Genomic DNA, 15,257 nt, shown 5'->3' with positions numbered 1-15,257 from the left:
TTTTTTAATTAAATACACATATTTGAATTAAATGAAATTCATATCTTCCGTCCAAAGAATTGTAACCAAACGGTCATGAAAATTATAATTTTAGGATAAAATATTTATAAAAAAAGAAAAAAAACAGGCATATTTATATATTTATACATTAATTTGGATACTAATTCCAATATCTACTAGCTCAAGTTATATTGAGTCACAAGCTATTATGTATATCAAATTTGTTTCATAAACTATACATGACATTGAATATTAAGATATTCGACTTGTATTCGATTCATCATATATTATATAACATAATCATACTTAAAGAAATGTAAAACCAACTCGTATATGATGTTAAATTTAATTATCTTATAATAATGTTATATCCAAGAAAAATAGTATCAGAGCGGACTATAATAAAATATAACTGATCCAAAAATTATAATTGGGAATATAAGATCTAGTTTTACCCTCAACACAGTTTAATTTTGCCGAAATAAACTATTTTTAGTTCTTTTGTGTTATATATTAACTATTTTCATCTAATCCAAATCAATATATTTTCAGAATTTATGATGAAAAAATACCACTATATTACCGCAATTCGGTAAGAAGATCTCCAACTCTGTTAGGCAAAATTGGTTGGTTAAATAAAATCTGCAAGTATTTCATAAACTTTACGATAATTTTTTTTATTATATATTTTGATATGATAATAGATAATTTGAAATAATACTATGACATGTCAGTTAAATATAATCAATGTTGAAAGATTAAATAAAATATTAAATTGGATTGAATTTTTAAAGTATGATGCACAGACTACAGAGCATAGATTAATTATGTCCGAGTTTTCCTGCCCCATCCATATTTCTTCGTCATATCGCTCATTAAGCAAGGAAGAGTTAAGCTAATCTGTTGATTATATTAAACTAGCGAAAAAAACCGCGCTTCGCGGCGGCGTTATGAATTTTTTTTAAATTTAGACAAAATAATTGTTTTAGCTACTTTCCCGTCAAACATAATACTAATAAAAAAATATTATTATTTAGGTAAAAATTAATCTGGGCCGCCCTCCCCTTAAACACAATACTAATAAATAATCTTTTTTATAAATTTTGATACGAAATAATATTATAATTCCATAAAACTTATTTTCAGTCGTGTTCCCGTTAAACATATCTTCAATATATCTTATCGAAAATAAGAATTGTATATATTACTTTACATATCTTAAATATAAATTGTATTTTATCTATTATTATTAGTTTGAATAAATATAATCCTATTTCTTTTAGAATTACTAAATAAGAAAAAAATTGTATCATCTTTAAAATTCAATAAGAAATACTATTGTATCATCTTTAGAATTTAATAAGAAATACAAAATAAGAAAAGAACTGTATCATCTTTAGAATTAAATAAGAAAAGAATTGTATTACTTTTAGAATTCTTGGACCTGATTTTTTGAATTATAATTATATTTTATCTCCGAAATTCAAGAAAAATCAGAAGACTGAATCGAACAATCCTAGAGACGTCCGTATCCTCCTTTATATATATATATATATATTGATGATTGATTGATTATTTATAACCAGAAAAGACCTTAATCATGCACACTCATTTCATCAACTTTAGCAAGGTAATCTGGGTCAACGGACTACCAAGTCATCCTTCAGTTATATCTATAATACAGTCCTTGCTTTCTCTTTTCTTTTTTGTATAGAAAGCTCAAAGCTTAATCATTTTCCACTTCTGTTCTGCTCTTAAGAGGTCAGTTCAATTTTTTGATCAGCAGCATAGTTGATCTGCAATAAATATTGTATTAATCTTGATTCTTGCGGTGCTGTATGTTGCAGATAAATTAAGCTCGTCGAAATATCGAATCATGGAGTCATATAGTCACCCCTTGTACAGCTGCAGGAAGTGCAGAACTCCTGTTGCTCTTGCCGAAGATCTTCTCTCTAAATCTTTTGTGGTGATTACATAAATTCTTATTATTATTCCGTCACTGATGCATACAGATACCGTTATAATATAATATATGATCCAGTTAAACGTCTGTCATCTTGACAGTTCATTATTCTATTTTGTACGAGATGAATAAAATGGGTTTAGTTTATGATGAAAAATTTGCGGAATCTTGATCTGATGTGTTGAATTGTGTGTTACCAGGCAAAATCCGGGAAAGCTTTCATGTTCAGTCAAGCGATGAACACAGTGCTGGGGAAGAAATACGACAAACCGCTTATAACGGGGAATTTCACGATTGCTGATTTATATTGCAAAACTTGTGGAGAAGAATTGGGATGGAAGTATATAAAGTGTCATGAGAAGACTCAGAGCTACAAAGTGGGGAGATTTATCATCGAGAAAGCCAAGATTGTGAAAGAGTACTGAAGGAACTATATTGATCATCTGTTTGTTGTTAAGATACAAATAATTTGCAGGACCTTTGTTTGCTACTTTTTGCCTATATGTGCATGGATTAAGTGATATCTTTGCAAATGGAAGTGGCATCAATAAGATGCTGATGCTTCTGCCTTGAATTACTACTGAACTATATAGATGAAGAAAATATATATTTGGGCAATTTGTCACATGAATTATGGTACAGAGGTAGTCGGTGTCCGTTTGGGAGTGACTATTATGTTCTCAGGGAAAGCGTGCGTAAGAAAATTGTTATTATAAAAGTGAAATATGTGTTTGTTTAGTTATATAAGATAAAAAAAAAATCAATATTTAACTGAAAAACAATTTTTATCAAAAGCACAAGTAAATTATTTCTTTTCAATTATTTCAAAAAACAGCTTTTGAATTTAGAGATATTGTTCGAAAAAATCTGATTTTAAATCTATCAAACAGTTCTCCGCATGTTTTTCATTTAAAAAATTGTTAAAATCGTTGTTATCATTTGCACCAACAATTTCAAATGAAATAAGAGGTCAAGTAAAAATCTTAGCACGTTACTAAAATTTTTATGTTGTTGGGTATATTAATGGAATTTAAGAAGTTATAACAAAATTTCATATAAATGATTATCATATTAAATCTAGTATTTTTTTCCTATTTTTTATATGATATTCTGAATTTTGACATGCACGTTTAAATATTCTGATCAAGTAACTAAAAAATATTACTTTATCTTTTTACGAACAATTATAATAAAAATTTAAGTAAAATTAATAATTTTCGTTATGTGTTCAGACTTCAACCAACTATAATATGTCAAATAAAAAAAGCATACATAAAACAGGTAAAGTATATTTATTTATAGTTAGCAAAAGAAAAAGTATATTTATTTATAATCTGGTTCGAAATCAATATACTTATGTAAAGGAGAAGCGAGGGGCGTGTAGGTGGCGCCTCTCAGATAGCTCCGTTCTATTTTTCTAATTTTCCGGAATTTTTGGATGAAAGATATCAAAAAAAAATTGTTTCAGATTCATTGATATGGTATATATCTTAGCATAAATTAATCTGATTCTGTTTCAGATTATTTATGAAATATAATAAATTGAAAGTATTAATCTGATTTTATTTCAGATTATTTATGGAATATAGTAGCTTGCAAGTTTTTTAATCTGATTCTATTTCAGATTATTTAATTATGGGAAATAGTAGCGCACAAGTTTCTCGGCACCTATAAATACCCTTATAGGTTGTGGGGTTTTGGATAATCTAAACACAACATACACTGTCTCTCAATACCACAGTTAAAGATGTGCATTCGGTTCGGTTAACCGAATACCGAACCGAATAATCAAAATAATTTTGGTTCGGTTAATCGAAATTTATATTTCGGTTCGGTTTTCGGTAACCAAATTTTCATTTTTCGGTTATCCGGTTTTTTAACCGCGGTTTCATAGAATTTCAGTTTCAGTTAACCGAAATAAATTTCGGTTTCGGTTAACCGAATGCACACCCCTAACTACAATGATATATGTTTGTTGGTGATTCTTTTATAATATGTGTTTTGGTCGTCGGACGTATTTGTTGTTGTTTGCAAGCTTACTGTCTGTTTTATTGATGTCATCAATCACTAGAGTCGTATGCTTTTTATATGCAGGTGGTGGTGTATGCTTCTAAGAAGCAGTGTTTGGAAAAGTTAATGACAATGTTAGTCAAGAACATGATTACTTTTCAAAAAGAAAAATATAATTAAAATTAAGATTCGTTGTGCTTTAAATCGTTAATTACATGTAGAAACTTATTATCATTTTTTTCACATATGAATTATAGTCCAATTTTGCAATTTTAAAAATTAATATTGGTATTATCGAGATGTTTATAATATAAAATTTATTTTATTTTATAAATATTAATTTTGAATCATTAATATAATTTTTATAAGTCGCTGCAAATTGATTTTATTCTATAAATATTAATTTTCAATCATTAATGTAATTTTTATATGCCGCCGCAACGCGCGGATTCTCAACTAGTACAAAACTAAAATAAAATTCCAGCTTGCTTTCAAAATAAAAATAAAAAAATTCCAGCTTGCAGAAACATAAAATTCACATTTACGCCCAAACCAAGCCCAGCCCAGAAAATAGATACACCTAGATGTACCTCAAGAAGGCCTTCTGGAGCGACGCTCTTACCGGCGCCGGCGCCGGCGCCGGAAATACCCCCTACGACGTCTCCGCCTCCTCTCTAACCACATCTCCGGAGATCGAAGAACTAGTGAAATCACTCGACAACGACAGATTATACCGCGAAGTGACACTCGCTCTGAGAACAGGCCTCAAAGACGCCCGCGCCGAGTTCTCGTTCCTCCGTCTCCGCGCTCTCCGCACTCTCCTCAACTTTCTCCGATCTGTCGCTTCGTCTGATTCGACAATCGCGCTGTTCTCGCAATCTCAGTCCATTCCGGAATTACAAGGTAGTTATTTCGCCTAATTTATCTCGCTTTTTATATTATTACTGCTGCTTAATGTTTTATGTGTTTGTTTAGTGTTGCGAGTGAATTGAATTGTTTCGTGTGATAGGCCGCAAAAATATTGTGCTAATGGACTCAGTATTGAAGTTGAAATGAATTGCGAATGTACTATGAGGCGACATTTTGATAATTCGTTTGACAAGTCATTCTAACTTGACGAGTATGTGTAATGTATAGGGGTGTTCGATAAATGTGTTGCAAAAAAAGTTATATCATAGGTTTAGCATCAATAGATATCTATGAATAAGTTACCTAGCACTGTTTTATATAGTTTACGGTTGATATGTTTATATCTATTTCACAAGTCTTAAATATACATGCCAAGACCCAGCACCCAAGTCCATTTTCGGATCCATATGTTTTCTAACTTTTTTAAAAGTAAGAGTCCTGCCCTTGGATTCACAACCATACCTGAGTCGGGTAACATATATAATGCATTGAGACAAGGACTTGCATCACTAGCTTAATTTTTTTAGATTTTCTGGTGGCGTTTAATCTTCTCAGCGCCCGTCTTCAAATCTTTTAGCAGTTACAGTGGCATCTCTGAATTCTTTTAGCGATCACAACCCACTGAAACTTCAAGGTTCTTCCTTCTGACGTCTTTAAACTATCAATACAAATCTCACCTTAGTATACTTTTTGCTGTATCCTCTTCTGTTTATCTTTGAATGGCCTCTTTCCTCTCTTTGCAAAGGGGGTCTAATCTTTCAATTTTGAATAAAATGAGATATAATATCGTTCTGTTATCATAATATCATAAATATGGTAATGACCTAAAATATTAAATTTAGGGAAGTTTTTATATATTCATGAAAAGTGATTCTTTTGAGGTACACGCTACAGTAAAATAGGAATATCACCGAGTATAAAAGGTCCGTACTTTTGGAAAAGTTATCTCCAAGGTAGAAGTACAAATAGAACTTGATTATAATTGTGTGTTTCACTGTGTTAGTGGTTCCGGTCCTTTTTCAGCACTCGTTAAAAGATTGGGATGATCAGAAGGTAGCCAACCTAGATCATATATTTGATGTCGAACCGTTGAAGATAGCTGGTCCTTCATCAGATGCTGAAGTTGCACTTGCACTTAGAGTTTTAGAAGGATGTTGTTTGCTCCATAGACAAAGCTCAGTGCTGGCACATGAACACAAAGCTATCCATGTAATGTTTCTTCTGGTTCTTTTGTCTTTTATTTGACAAGTATTGGCTTGTTTTTTGCACAGATTAGTATGGCACTCAAGGACTATAGATTTCTGGAAGCATGTTGTCTCATTAATTTATTCTAGATGTAAAATGGGCCTTGAAGGGGCAGATATTTACTTATGCATGTATTAAAAGTCGTGGTTATGTGTGGTTGTTAGGAATAAAATGGAATTAGGGTCTAAATAAGTTCAAGTTGTATTTTTCCTTAAGCGTTATGCTTTACTTCTATCACCTCACTCAATGCCACAGGGCCACAAGTTTAAACTCCCTTCATTTTTGCTCAACCCAAAATTTCCACAATATTTACCCCCCAAAAAAATATTCTTTTTTCCGCCTAAAATAATACAATACACAAACCTACACACTTTCCCTCAACTTAACTTACATGGATCTACTTCTGCATTTTAGTATTTCACTACTCCCTCCGTCGGTCCGTCCCGGTAGATTGTATACATTTGGTTTGGACACGGAGACCAAGAAAAAGTGTAAAAAGTGAGTAAAGTGAGATGAAAAGTGAGTAAAGTGGTGGGACCCATTTATATTTAATGATAGATTTGAGTTAGTGGAGGAAAATAGTGGGTATAATAGTGTTTATATTATTATAGAATGGAGATAGTGGAAGAAAGAAGTGGGTGTAATAGTGTTTTATATTATTAAAAGTTACTATATTTGGAATGTATAGAAATGATGGGACGTCTCAAAAAGGAAACTGTATAGAATTGATTGGGACGGAGGGAGTATTATTTCCTTTACCACAACTTCCTTCACATTGTATCCTATGCCCACTTAATTCCTTAAAACCAACCAAACACAAACTCAGGAATTTAGCAATATTAATTGCCACAGCAAGATTAGTAGAAATCTAATCCAGCAGATTTGTAGCCTTACACTGCTCATCCAGTTGACCTTGACTAGACTTCAATGACTATACACTAAATCATGTTGTTTAAGAAGCTGGTAGGCTTTTATGCTTTATTTTACAAGGCATTTTAAAATTTAAGACGGATCTTCATCATTGCTGTTGACAGTATGACTATGTTTTCTTATCACATCTCCCATAAAATCTGTAGGAGCAGGATTGTGGGCTACGGCTTGGGATAGAATGCTACGAATCCAGATGACACCAACAACTCACACAATAAAACCCACACACAATACTGTTGTTTACTTCGAAAATAATACTGAGACGAATTACTACTGATTGTTACTATTGAACGATAATGATACTAGCCACTATTTGAAATGTGGTATCTCCCAAAATACAAAACCCTAATACAATAATTTCGAGAAGATATGTTTCTTCCCCTTTTCCCCATTTAGCTACTCCCTCCTTAATTATGAAAGTAATATTTTACCCCCTTCCAAAATATTTTGCATCCATCACTTGATTATAGCTGTTGTGTTGTCTCATTGGGCTGGTCCTTGTCTTTTGTTGGGCCTCCTATCTTAGGTGAATAAAATAGGCGGACCATTTGTGTTCATAGCATTGAATCAAATCTGCTACGTCCTTTTACTGCTACTGATCGAATGTGATTTGAAATAGCTATTCATGGGTTTTCTTCTAAAATGATGATCATTAGATTGGTTATAGCTATCGTTATGTTAATCCTCAGAACTTGTTTATGTGACTTCGCTGTTGAAATTTTATAGCCAACATATGCTGGTCTAGCTAAGTGCAAACGGTTTTGTTTTTTCCAGGTTTTGATGAATATATTATCAACAAGGGGTGCTCTTGAGCGAGGAGTATGCTTGGATGCTCTGGTATCATTAATGTTGGATTCTTCATCAAATCAAATGGTATGGTGCTTCAGACCGCTTTATCTTACCCTAAAATTGTGAATAATATGTGTAGTATTGCTTGCATATAACCAGTAAACTATTATATGTTTTACGATCTAAATAATATATAGTAGGAAACGAGTAAGCTTTATTATATGCTTGATATTAAAGGACATCCTACGATATTCGAGAAATAGTGTAGAAACAAAGGTTTGCCCCTCCCCTGGTTGAAGCTCCTTGCTTCCTAGCATGGTAGTGCAGTGATTATTACTAGCAGCCTGCTGCTCTGTTGTTAATTGTCCCTTTTAGTAGTATGTGCAGACTTCGAACATGCTTTAAATATAATTTAAATTCATCAGAGGAAATTTTATGTCTCACTGTGTTTCCTTAATGGCTGTATGGCTCTAAGCGCAGCGTAGGCTTAATAAGAATGACTCAATTTTCGCCTACAATATTATCACGAAGATGACTAGTTGCGCAGTTGGTATACTGGAAAACTTGAGCAACGATCATTGAATCTGGCAAGTGGCATCCATGAGTCTTACCTGGACCCCGACCTAAAACTAAAAAAATAGGGTTCAGAACATAAGAAATTACGTGCTTTTCCATAGACAGGGCTTGAACCATTGTTATAGATAGGGATTTGGGTATTTTTCTGCTCAGGCATTCTTTGGGTCTCAGATGAACTTTTTTGTTGACTTGTATAAGAAAAATGTGCAATAAATTATTGGTTGGTAATTTTTATGAAACTTGTATGAAGTACTCAAAGAACGTGACTACTTTGTATTCAATGGAAAATGGCAGAATTATGTTAATACTTTAATCAACCAAAACATATACTCGATTTCAGAATCTTTTTTGTCAAAAATAGAACAAGTAGAATCTGACTTTACAACTGAATCCAGGGTATTTGAATCGTGTTCACCCTTTGTCCTCACATATTTCTATAATTTTTGAACCTCTATGTACGTATTTTCTCTATAGTACTTTTAAATTTTTTTCAGACATTGTATATGTTTAATTATCTTGTAGGATTTTGACGAATGCAATGGCATTGAAGAGGTTGCATTACTTATAAGAGATCAGCAAGTAGACGAGAATTTAAGGTATATCTCATCTAACTGTTCTTCTCCATATATAGTTCTCCACTATTGACTTGCAGTTACTGATCTAACCATTGGTCAAATGGGTTTAATTAACTTTTATAAAATAATAATTGCGGCCAGATATGTTTATGATCTTACATAAATTAATTACTTCTATTGACATCGAAAATATATAGAAATTTGAATTTGAGCTTTCTTTTGAGAAAAATGTTTGAGTCTCTCTTTTGACATATTAAGAGAACCATATCCCTCGACCCGTGTTTTGAATATGCAAATTTCACCATATTTGTTTGTGTATGTTGTGTATGGAGTTGAATAATAGTTGTAAGCTGGCGCGGAAATATTAGTCAGATAAAACCATGTTTAGATTAAGGACTTAAAGATGGGCTTTTATTATAGAAAATATTAGTGTTTTGGATGATTTGGTTCATTTCATCTCTCTGTTTGTATCATGAAACTTGGTTTTTCTTGTAAAACTTGTACTGTCTTGTCTTTCTAAGCAATCATCTTGAGGTACCTCTTCTATCTGCACTAGTACTTTTTCATTGTTAGACATCCCTTGTATTCTGGATTAATATTTTTGGCTTGTAAAATATATACTCCCCCCCCCCCCCCCCCCCCCCCCCCCCCTAAACAATTTGTTCCTATGGCAACATTAAGCAGCACTGCTTTTCTCAATCCATTATGTCAACCAGAAGTTAATTTATTTTTTTCCCCAGACTGAAGTGTGGTGAATTTTTGTTGCTGCTTATCGGGCATGTTAATGGAAGGGATTTATCCATACATGAAGACATAAAGAGACTTCTTGGCGAAAAATCAGCATCATTGATATGGGCAGCTAGTCAATTCGGGTCAACTCTTGATCCTGAGCAGAGACTAACAGCACTTCAGATCCAGGCCCGCAGAGTGCTCGAGTCTGTTGATTTATACTGACAAGGCCACTTTCATCCCTCAATATTCCAGTTCTCTTCAAGAATTGAATGGTATCGGTTTTTGTAGATATGATATTTATGACAACTGAGTTAAAACATGCATGGTTTATGATAGTTTTTGTTCATGTCCCATTGTAATTTTGTTTGTTATCTCTAGTGTTCTACACTTCAAGTTAGTCGATATCCTCGTATCCTCAGTGACATTTTTTAAGCTAGATTGCTGCTTTTACCTACTTGGGGCAACTTCAAGAGTGTACTGGTACATTCCCTTATCTGTAATATACTATATTATATTATAATAAGACAACATAGGTATAATTTAAAGTACTATATTTTGGTTATGTTTTTTTGGTTTGGTCATAAAAGGATTTTAGTTATTTAGAATTACTAATTTATATGTTAACTCCACCAACAATCCCTATGTTCATTTCTTATTCTTATAATAATAATAATATATCTGAACTTCAAGAGGTAATCCTTGCACAGGGCTAGTTTACTCGCACCTCGACCAACCTGAAGGGGACGGGGACGGGGACGGGGACGGACACAATAACCCACGGCCATGACCCAACTTTGTTTCTGCATTTCCATGAATAACTGCTTCATGCAGCATGTTCCATATTACCTTCTTTGACATACAATCATAAAAGGACCTGGAGTTTTTTTATCACATTGCTTAATTATACCGATCATCGTTCAAGGTATACACGGTAGTGTTATAGTGTGGGGCTTATAGTATTACTTGATAGAATCACACTTGATGACTGTTCTTGACGATGGTCAAGTGCTTACCTGCTATCGGCTAGGTCACAAGTTTAAATTCCATAAACAAGCAAAAATAATGTTAGAAACGCGAGGGTTTTGTGGAGTGAAGCTTCGACATGTGAGTTGTACATCTAGCTTGGAATTTTAAAGTGATTTGCTATTGAAATAGAAGCCAGGTTGCAGTGCTTTATGCTTGCGCGTGCACATACATGTCCTGATGTCTACCTGGTCCATCCTCATGTGCACACCTGATATTCAATTATACATAACAGAATGTGCATTATGAAACCTGTTTCTTGGCCTCTGATCTTGATTCAAGGCAATACCTTTCAAATTTGTATAAGCGTGAGGGTGCAAGTTGGTTTTAGCATGTGAGTTCAAAAGTTCAAGGGGCCAGCTAATGGTAAGTTGGTAACCAATATCCGCGTGACATGTTATAATGACATTCCTCGGGATTACATGTTATTAAGGTTTATAACACGAGGGCATCTGATCGCAAAAATCGCGAATCAGAATAAATAGATTAACCTATCAATTCAGGATTAGTAAAAGATTTATCGGAGTTTTATGAATTAATCGAGATTTATTTTATATTTGATTCTCCTATCCTATATAGTTCAGAAATGATTGGAGTGAATCAAATTTCTAAATCTTTCTTGGTCCGTGGGTTTTGTTGTGTTTTGTTTTTGATATGTAATATGAAAAACTTCTCATGGAAGAAAGACATTCTTTCCTAATACAATTCATTCCTGTAAAAGTGTTTTATTAATAAAAAATGAATCTGCTTAAAAGTCGATGTATAACGAACATATAATTCCAAAGCACATTAAACTTCGCTATTCGTATTAACGCATGTATGTATATCGCGACCAGAGATTTATTTCTGCGAAGATGAGAAAGAATGCACGATTGGCAAAAACTGAAATCTCCATGTGTTACAAATTCGAACCCTCGTTTCTATTCATAATTTGCAGTGGTTTGTTGCTTAACTGGATTGGAAAAAGAAAAAAAAAAAAAGAATGCATGCATGCCCCACTTTAAGCATTCAGATATTCTGCCGATCAAATTGACGGTTCGAGCCGTCTTGCTCGTTCCGCCTGGGCACTGAACTAGCACCGTTAAACAGATGGATCGTGCCGGGGAGAGGCAATTACCATACACACATATAACGGAAAAAATGAAAATTGCATGCACCATTTCCAGCACACACAGATTTAAGCTAGCTTGGTCTGAATTTGAGTGGTGGCCTGGTATTATATAAAATACTGTATAAAGCTGATTTGAGTATATACTTTTGCAGTGAGATAATGCATGGAAGCCTCTTTCATATCCGGAATATTTTCTGCCCACAAAGAATATTACTGTGTATATTAATGCTTAGTCTTAGTTGATTTACAACTCATACAAAATGGTCGCCCACGTGCTTTAAGTTTAGATGATGTCCTCTTTGTTAACTAGTACTGCCTCCGTCCCGCCATACAGTTTTCTTTTTTGAACGTCTCACTCAATTTTTTATATTACGGCCCAAACTCAATACAAACAACGGAGGGAGTACTATACTATGTGACTGGATCACCAAGTAAGAATTATTACTGTGCGCATCCATGACAGGAAAAACGGCTATTTTTCACCGGTCGATCGAAAACAGTTAAAATGAGATAAATTCTGTTTTTGACCAGATTCGATCGGATACGACTAATTTCAACCAGAATCGGGTGATCGAAAATAGCCGGCTTTGCTGGATCCTGCCCTGCTCACCATTCTTCAAGCTGCATAATCGAGTACGTTCATGCACGCTCGTAAACGTATTCGAGACATGGTCACCGAAGAAGTTGCAAACAGTAAGCAGAAAACTTGCATTAAATACAAAAATACGAATATAATTAAGCTCCACAAAATTACAACAACATTAGTATTTGCTCATCACTGATCAACAACGAAATACACAGGATAATTACAAACAAAATGAAATAAATGTTTTAAAATTTAACAGTTGAATTAGTAGCTAGCGAAAGAGAAGGGAAAAAAAAAGGCAGACCTGCTGTAAAGATTCAAGGCCAAAAGTAAATCAAATTACAGGAAAAGAGAGCCTCATATACGTACTCTTTGTAAGCTTTAGAATCAATCAATCTCCAGATCACTCGCCAACTTATATATATCATCAAAGTATGCATACTAATTTGCAAAATCGTTCCATTATACACTAATTTTTTCGAGTTCGAGTTTATGTATATTCCACAGAACTCTCCAAAGCTCTCGAAATACGCAACCTTAAACTATCGGATAAATTTCGATGAATTAGGAACGAAGCGTACCTTTATACAGGCGGATCGATATTCTTGCAACAGTTCAACAAATAAGCCTTTTTACGACGGATAACAAGTAGATAGTCAGAATTTGGCGTCAATTAAGCACGAACCATTGACGAATATATATGGAACAACTTTGCAATTAGTTTACATCTGATGATTATTACCATGAAGCTCCACCACCTAAGTCACCATTATTCCAGATCAATCCAGAAGATTGAAGATGATCATTTTCGCGATGATGAGTGCCTCCATTATGCTCCGATTCATTAGTACTCCCCGTGTTCGTAACAACAGCGGGCTGTTTCAGATCCTCGATAGGAAAATTAAGCAGCTTTGCATGATTAGTACTACTACTATTGTTCTCTTGATGCACTGCTTGCAAAGCACTCCCAAATCCCCCTTGATTTTCGGAATTATCAAACCCTAGCTGATGCTGATTTGTCGAAAAATTGAGTCCACTCGTTTTACTGAATTCCTGAAACGGCAGGCCTGATCCAGGTACCGGTGATGAGTAGAGTAGTCCTGAAGAATGAGAATCAGAACCCGGAATCACGGACATGAAAGAGCTAAATCCTCTTCCACCACTAATATTGTTCCCGGACTTGAAAAACTGCGAGAAATTAGTGTATGAAGTAGGAGAATTAGTAAACTCAACAAACTGATTTGGTGGATAAGCTAGGTTAAGATCTTGACTCTCATGAAAGATCTTTAAATTAGGGTTTTGATAAGAATTGATCGTATCCGGAAGCTTCTTGGATAGTGACGATGATAATGATGATGATGACGATGATGATCTCTTGTTTTTACGCGAACCGCCGCCAACGGGGACGTTCCTGAGAGATCCACCCTCAGTCCAGTACCTTCTGCAAGTCTTGCAGAAGTACCTTGGCTGAGAGAGGCTGTAATTGTTGTAGTAACAAAACTTTGTGTGAGCCGAATGGCACCTCGGACAGTTTATGGCTGGCGGCTTCTGTGGCCTTGGAGCCGAAACCGCCTTGTTTTGAATATTATTTTCCGTCGTAAAAGGCCTTGTTTGTTGTAGTGTCTGGTGATCCGAATTAGCTCCGTCGGAATTATTGGTACCATCCATGGGGAGTTGCACCACTCCAATCCCCTGTGGGAAAATCAAAGATCGCACAGGCACACAAAAAATCCATGACTAACAATAATCGAAGAACTACAAGAAAATCGGACATTTCTGATCGCATAAAACTGACCGCCACATACGGAATTTTGTCACATACAGATGGGAGCAATTTAAGCATAACTTCACAAATGAAAAATTTACGATAACAAGAACAGTTAAGAAGTATTAATACATAATATTATTACTTTCACAAAAAGGAAAAATTCAGACTTTTTATAAACCGAAACTGAAAAATTAGTGGGGGCAGTTGAAGGATTAGCTGCAACTAAACACCATCTTAAATTCTTAATCATACCACTAAGAAGATAAAAACATGATAATAACATGAGGTGATTACTTTAGAGTGTTGATGAGCAAGATAAAGATGTATAGTTTTCACAAAGGCCGAAGCAAAAAGGGGAGCGAGAGAAAAGAATAATGATTTCAAGTAAGAAAATGAATAAAAACATGTTTAGCTTTAGTTACCTGTGGCCACTGAGCAGTATCCATACAAGAAGAAGAGGGGGAAAAGGAAGCTGAAAAGCTAGGTAGCTAGGGAATTAAGGATGGATTATGAGTGTTGAAAGGTGGGAGAGGAGAGAAATAAAGCTACTTTTTTGAGATGGTCGTAAAGCAGGAAAAACGGTGCGTTGGGTGGTTCCATGTGTTGGCTTTTTTTATGTGAGTGTGGAGAGGGGCTTTTTTGTCGATTTCTACACGTGGATAATGACTAGTGGTATTTATTAGTTTAATATTGTAGTATTATTGTTATTATTTTGGGTGTAAGATTTGAGAATGTTGTGTGCGTAATTGTGTATAACATGCACTGCAATAGTGTAGGGTTTCAAAGTTGAGGTGTATTTATTAGAACTATCTATTCTTTTATATATTTTCTCATGGGCTATTTCTGATGATGTTGATGATGGAAGTGTATACCTGCTATATTATAATAAGATAACATAGGTGTTATAATAAAATGATGTTAAAATTTAAACTATAAATAATAAATTACGAATTATATAATCGTCCGTGCTTCGCACGGTTTAAAGGCTAGTTATATATTGAAAGTAAATTTAAGTAATATTTCAAGTTGATCGGAAAATT

The 15,257-nt window shown here is 34.1% G+C and overlaps 3 protein-coding genes across 3 annotated transcripts; 2 read left to right on the top strand and 1 right to left on the bottom strand.

Moving 5' to 3' along the window:
- Positions 1-1,602: 1,602 nt before the first annotated feature.
- Positions 1,603-2,590, top strand: LOC108213279 (protein yippee-like At4g27740). The gene is made up of 3 exons (XM_017385057.2): positions 1,603-1,761; positions 1,848-1,966; positions 2,164-2,590. Exons 2-3 carry the CDS (start codon positions 1,877-1,879, stop codon positions 2,386-2,388), a joined length of 315 nt encoding a protein of 104 aa, XP_017240546.1. The 5' UTR covers positions 1,603-1,761; positions 1,848-1,876; the 3' UTR covers positions 2,389-2,590.
- A 1,916-nt stretch (positions 2,591-4,506) lies between these two features.
- Positions 4,507-10,280, top strand: LOC108212068 (uncharacterized). The gene is made up of 5 exons (XM_017383799.2): positions 4,507-4,876; positions 5,886-6,091; positions 7,832-7,930; positions 8,945-9,018; positions 9,738-10,280. Exons 1-5 carry the CDS (start codon positions 4,558-4,560, stop codon positions 9,949-9,951), a joined length of 912 nt encoding a protein of 303 aa, XP_017239288.2. The 5' UTR covers positions 4,507-4,557; the 3' UTR covers positions 9,952-10,280.
- A 2,294-nt stretch (positions 10,281-12,574) lies between these two features.
- Positions 12,575-14,805, bottom strand: LOC108210457 (dof zinc finger protein DOF3.7). The gene is made up of 2 exons (XM_017381743.2): positions 14,640-14,805; positions 12,575-14,141 (listed from the first exon to the last, which is right to left on the bottom strand). Exons 1-2 carry the CDS (start codon positions 14,661-14,663, stop codon positions 13,188-13,190), a joined length of 978 nt encoding a protein of 325 aa, XP_017237232.1. The 5' UTR covers positions 14,664-14,805; the 3' UTR covers positions 12,575-13,187.
- Between the last annotated feature and the right edge of the window lie 452 nt (positions 14,806-15,257).

The sequence above is a fragment of the Daucus carota genome, chromosome 3 (genome assembly GCF_001625215.2).
Source record: "Daucus carota subsp. sativus chromosome 3, DH1 v3.0, whole genome shotgun sequence".
Classification (NCBI taxonomy): Eukaryota; Viridiplantae; Streptophyta; class Magnoliopsida; order Apiales; family Apiaceae; genus Daucus; species Daucus carota.
The sequence above is the reverse complement of the archived record's forward strand: the minus strand, read 5'-3'. Positions and strand labels throughout refer to the sequence as shown.

Coding starts and splice junctions, on each gene's coding strand:
- LOC108210457 (XM_017381743.2), bottom strand. CDS start 14,663: ATGGATACTGCTCAGTGGCCACAG. Junction 14,142..14,639: donor ATACTGCTCAGTGGCCACAG/GTAACTAAAGCT, acceptor ATTTTCCCACAG/GGGATTGGAGTGGTGCAACT.
- LOC108213279 (XM_017385057.2), top strand. CDS start 1,877: ATGGAGTCATATAGTCACCCCTTGTACAGCTGCAGGAAGTGCAGAACT. Junction 1,967..2,163: donor TTCTCTCTAAATCTTTTGTG/GTGATTACATAA, acceptor GTGTGTTACCAG/GCAAAATCCGGGAAAGCTTT.
- LOC108212068 (XM_017383799.2), top strand. CDS start 4,558: ATGTACCTCAAGAAGGCCTTCTGGAGCGACGCTCTTACCGGCGCCGGC. Junction 6,092..7,831: donor ATGAACACAAAGCTATCCAT/GTAATGTTTCTT, acceptor TGTTTTTTCCAG/GTTTTGATGAATATATTATC. Junction 7,931..8,944: donor ATTCTTCATCAAATCAAATG/GTATGGTGCTTC, acceptor ATTATCTTGTAG/GATTTTGACGAATGCAATGG.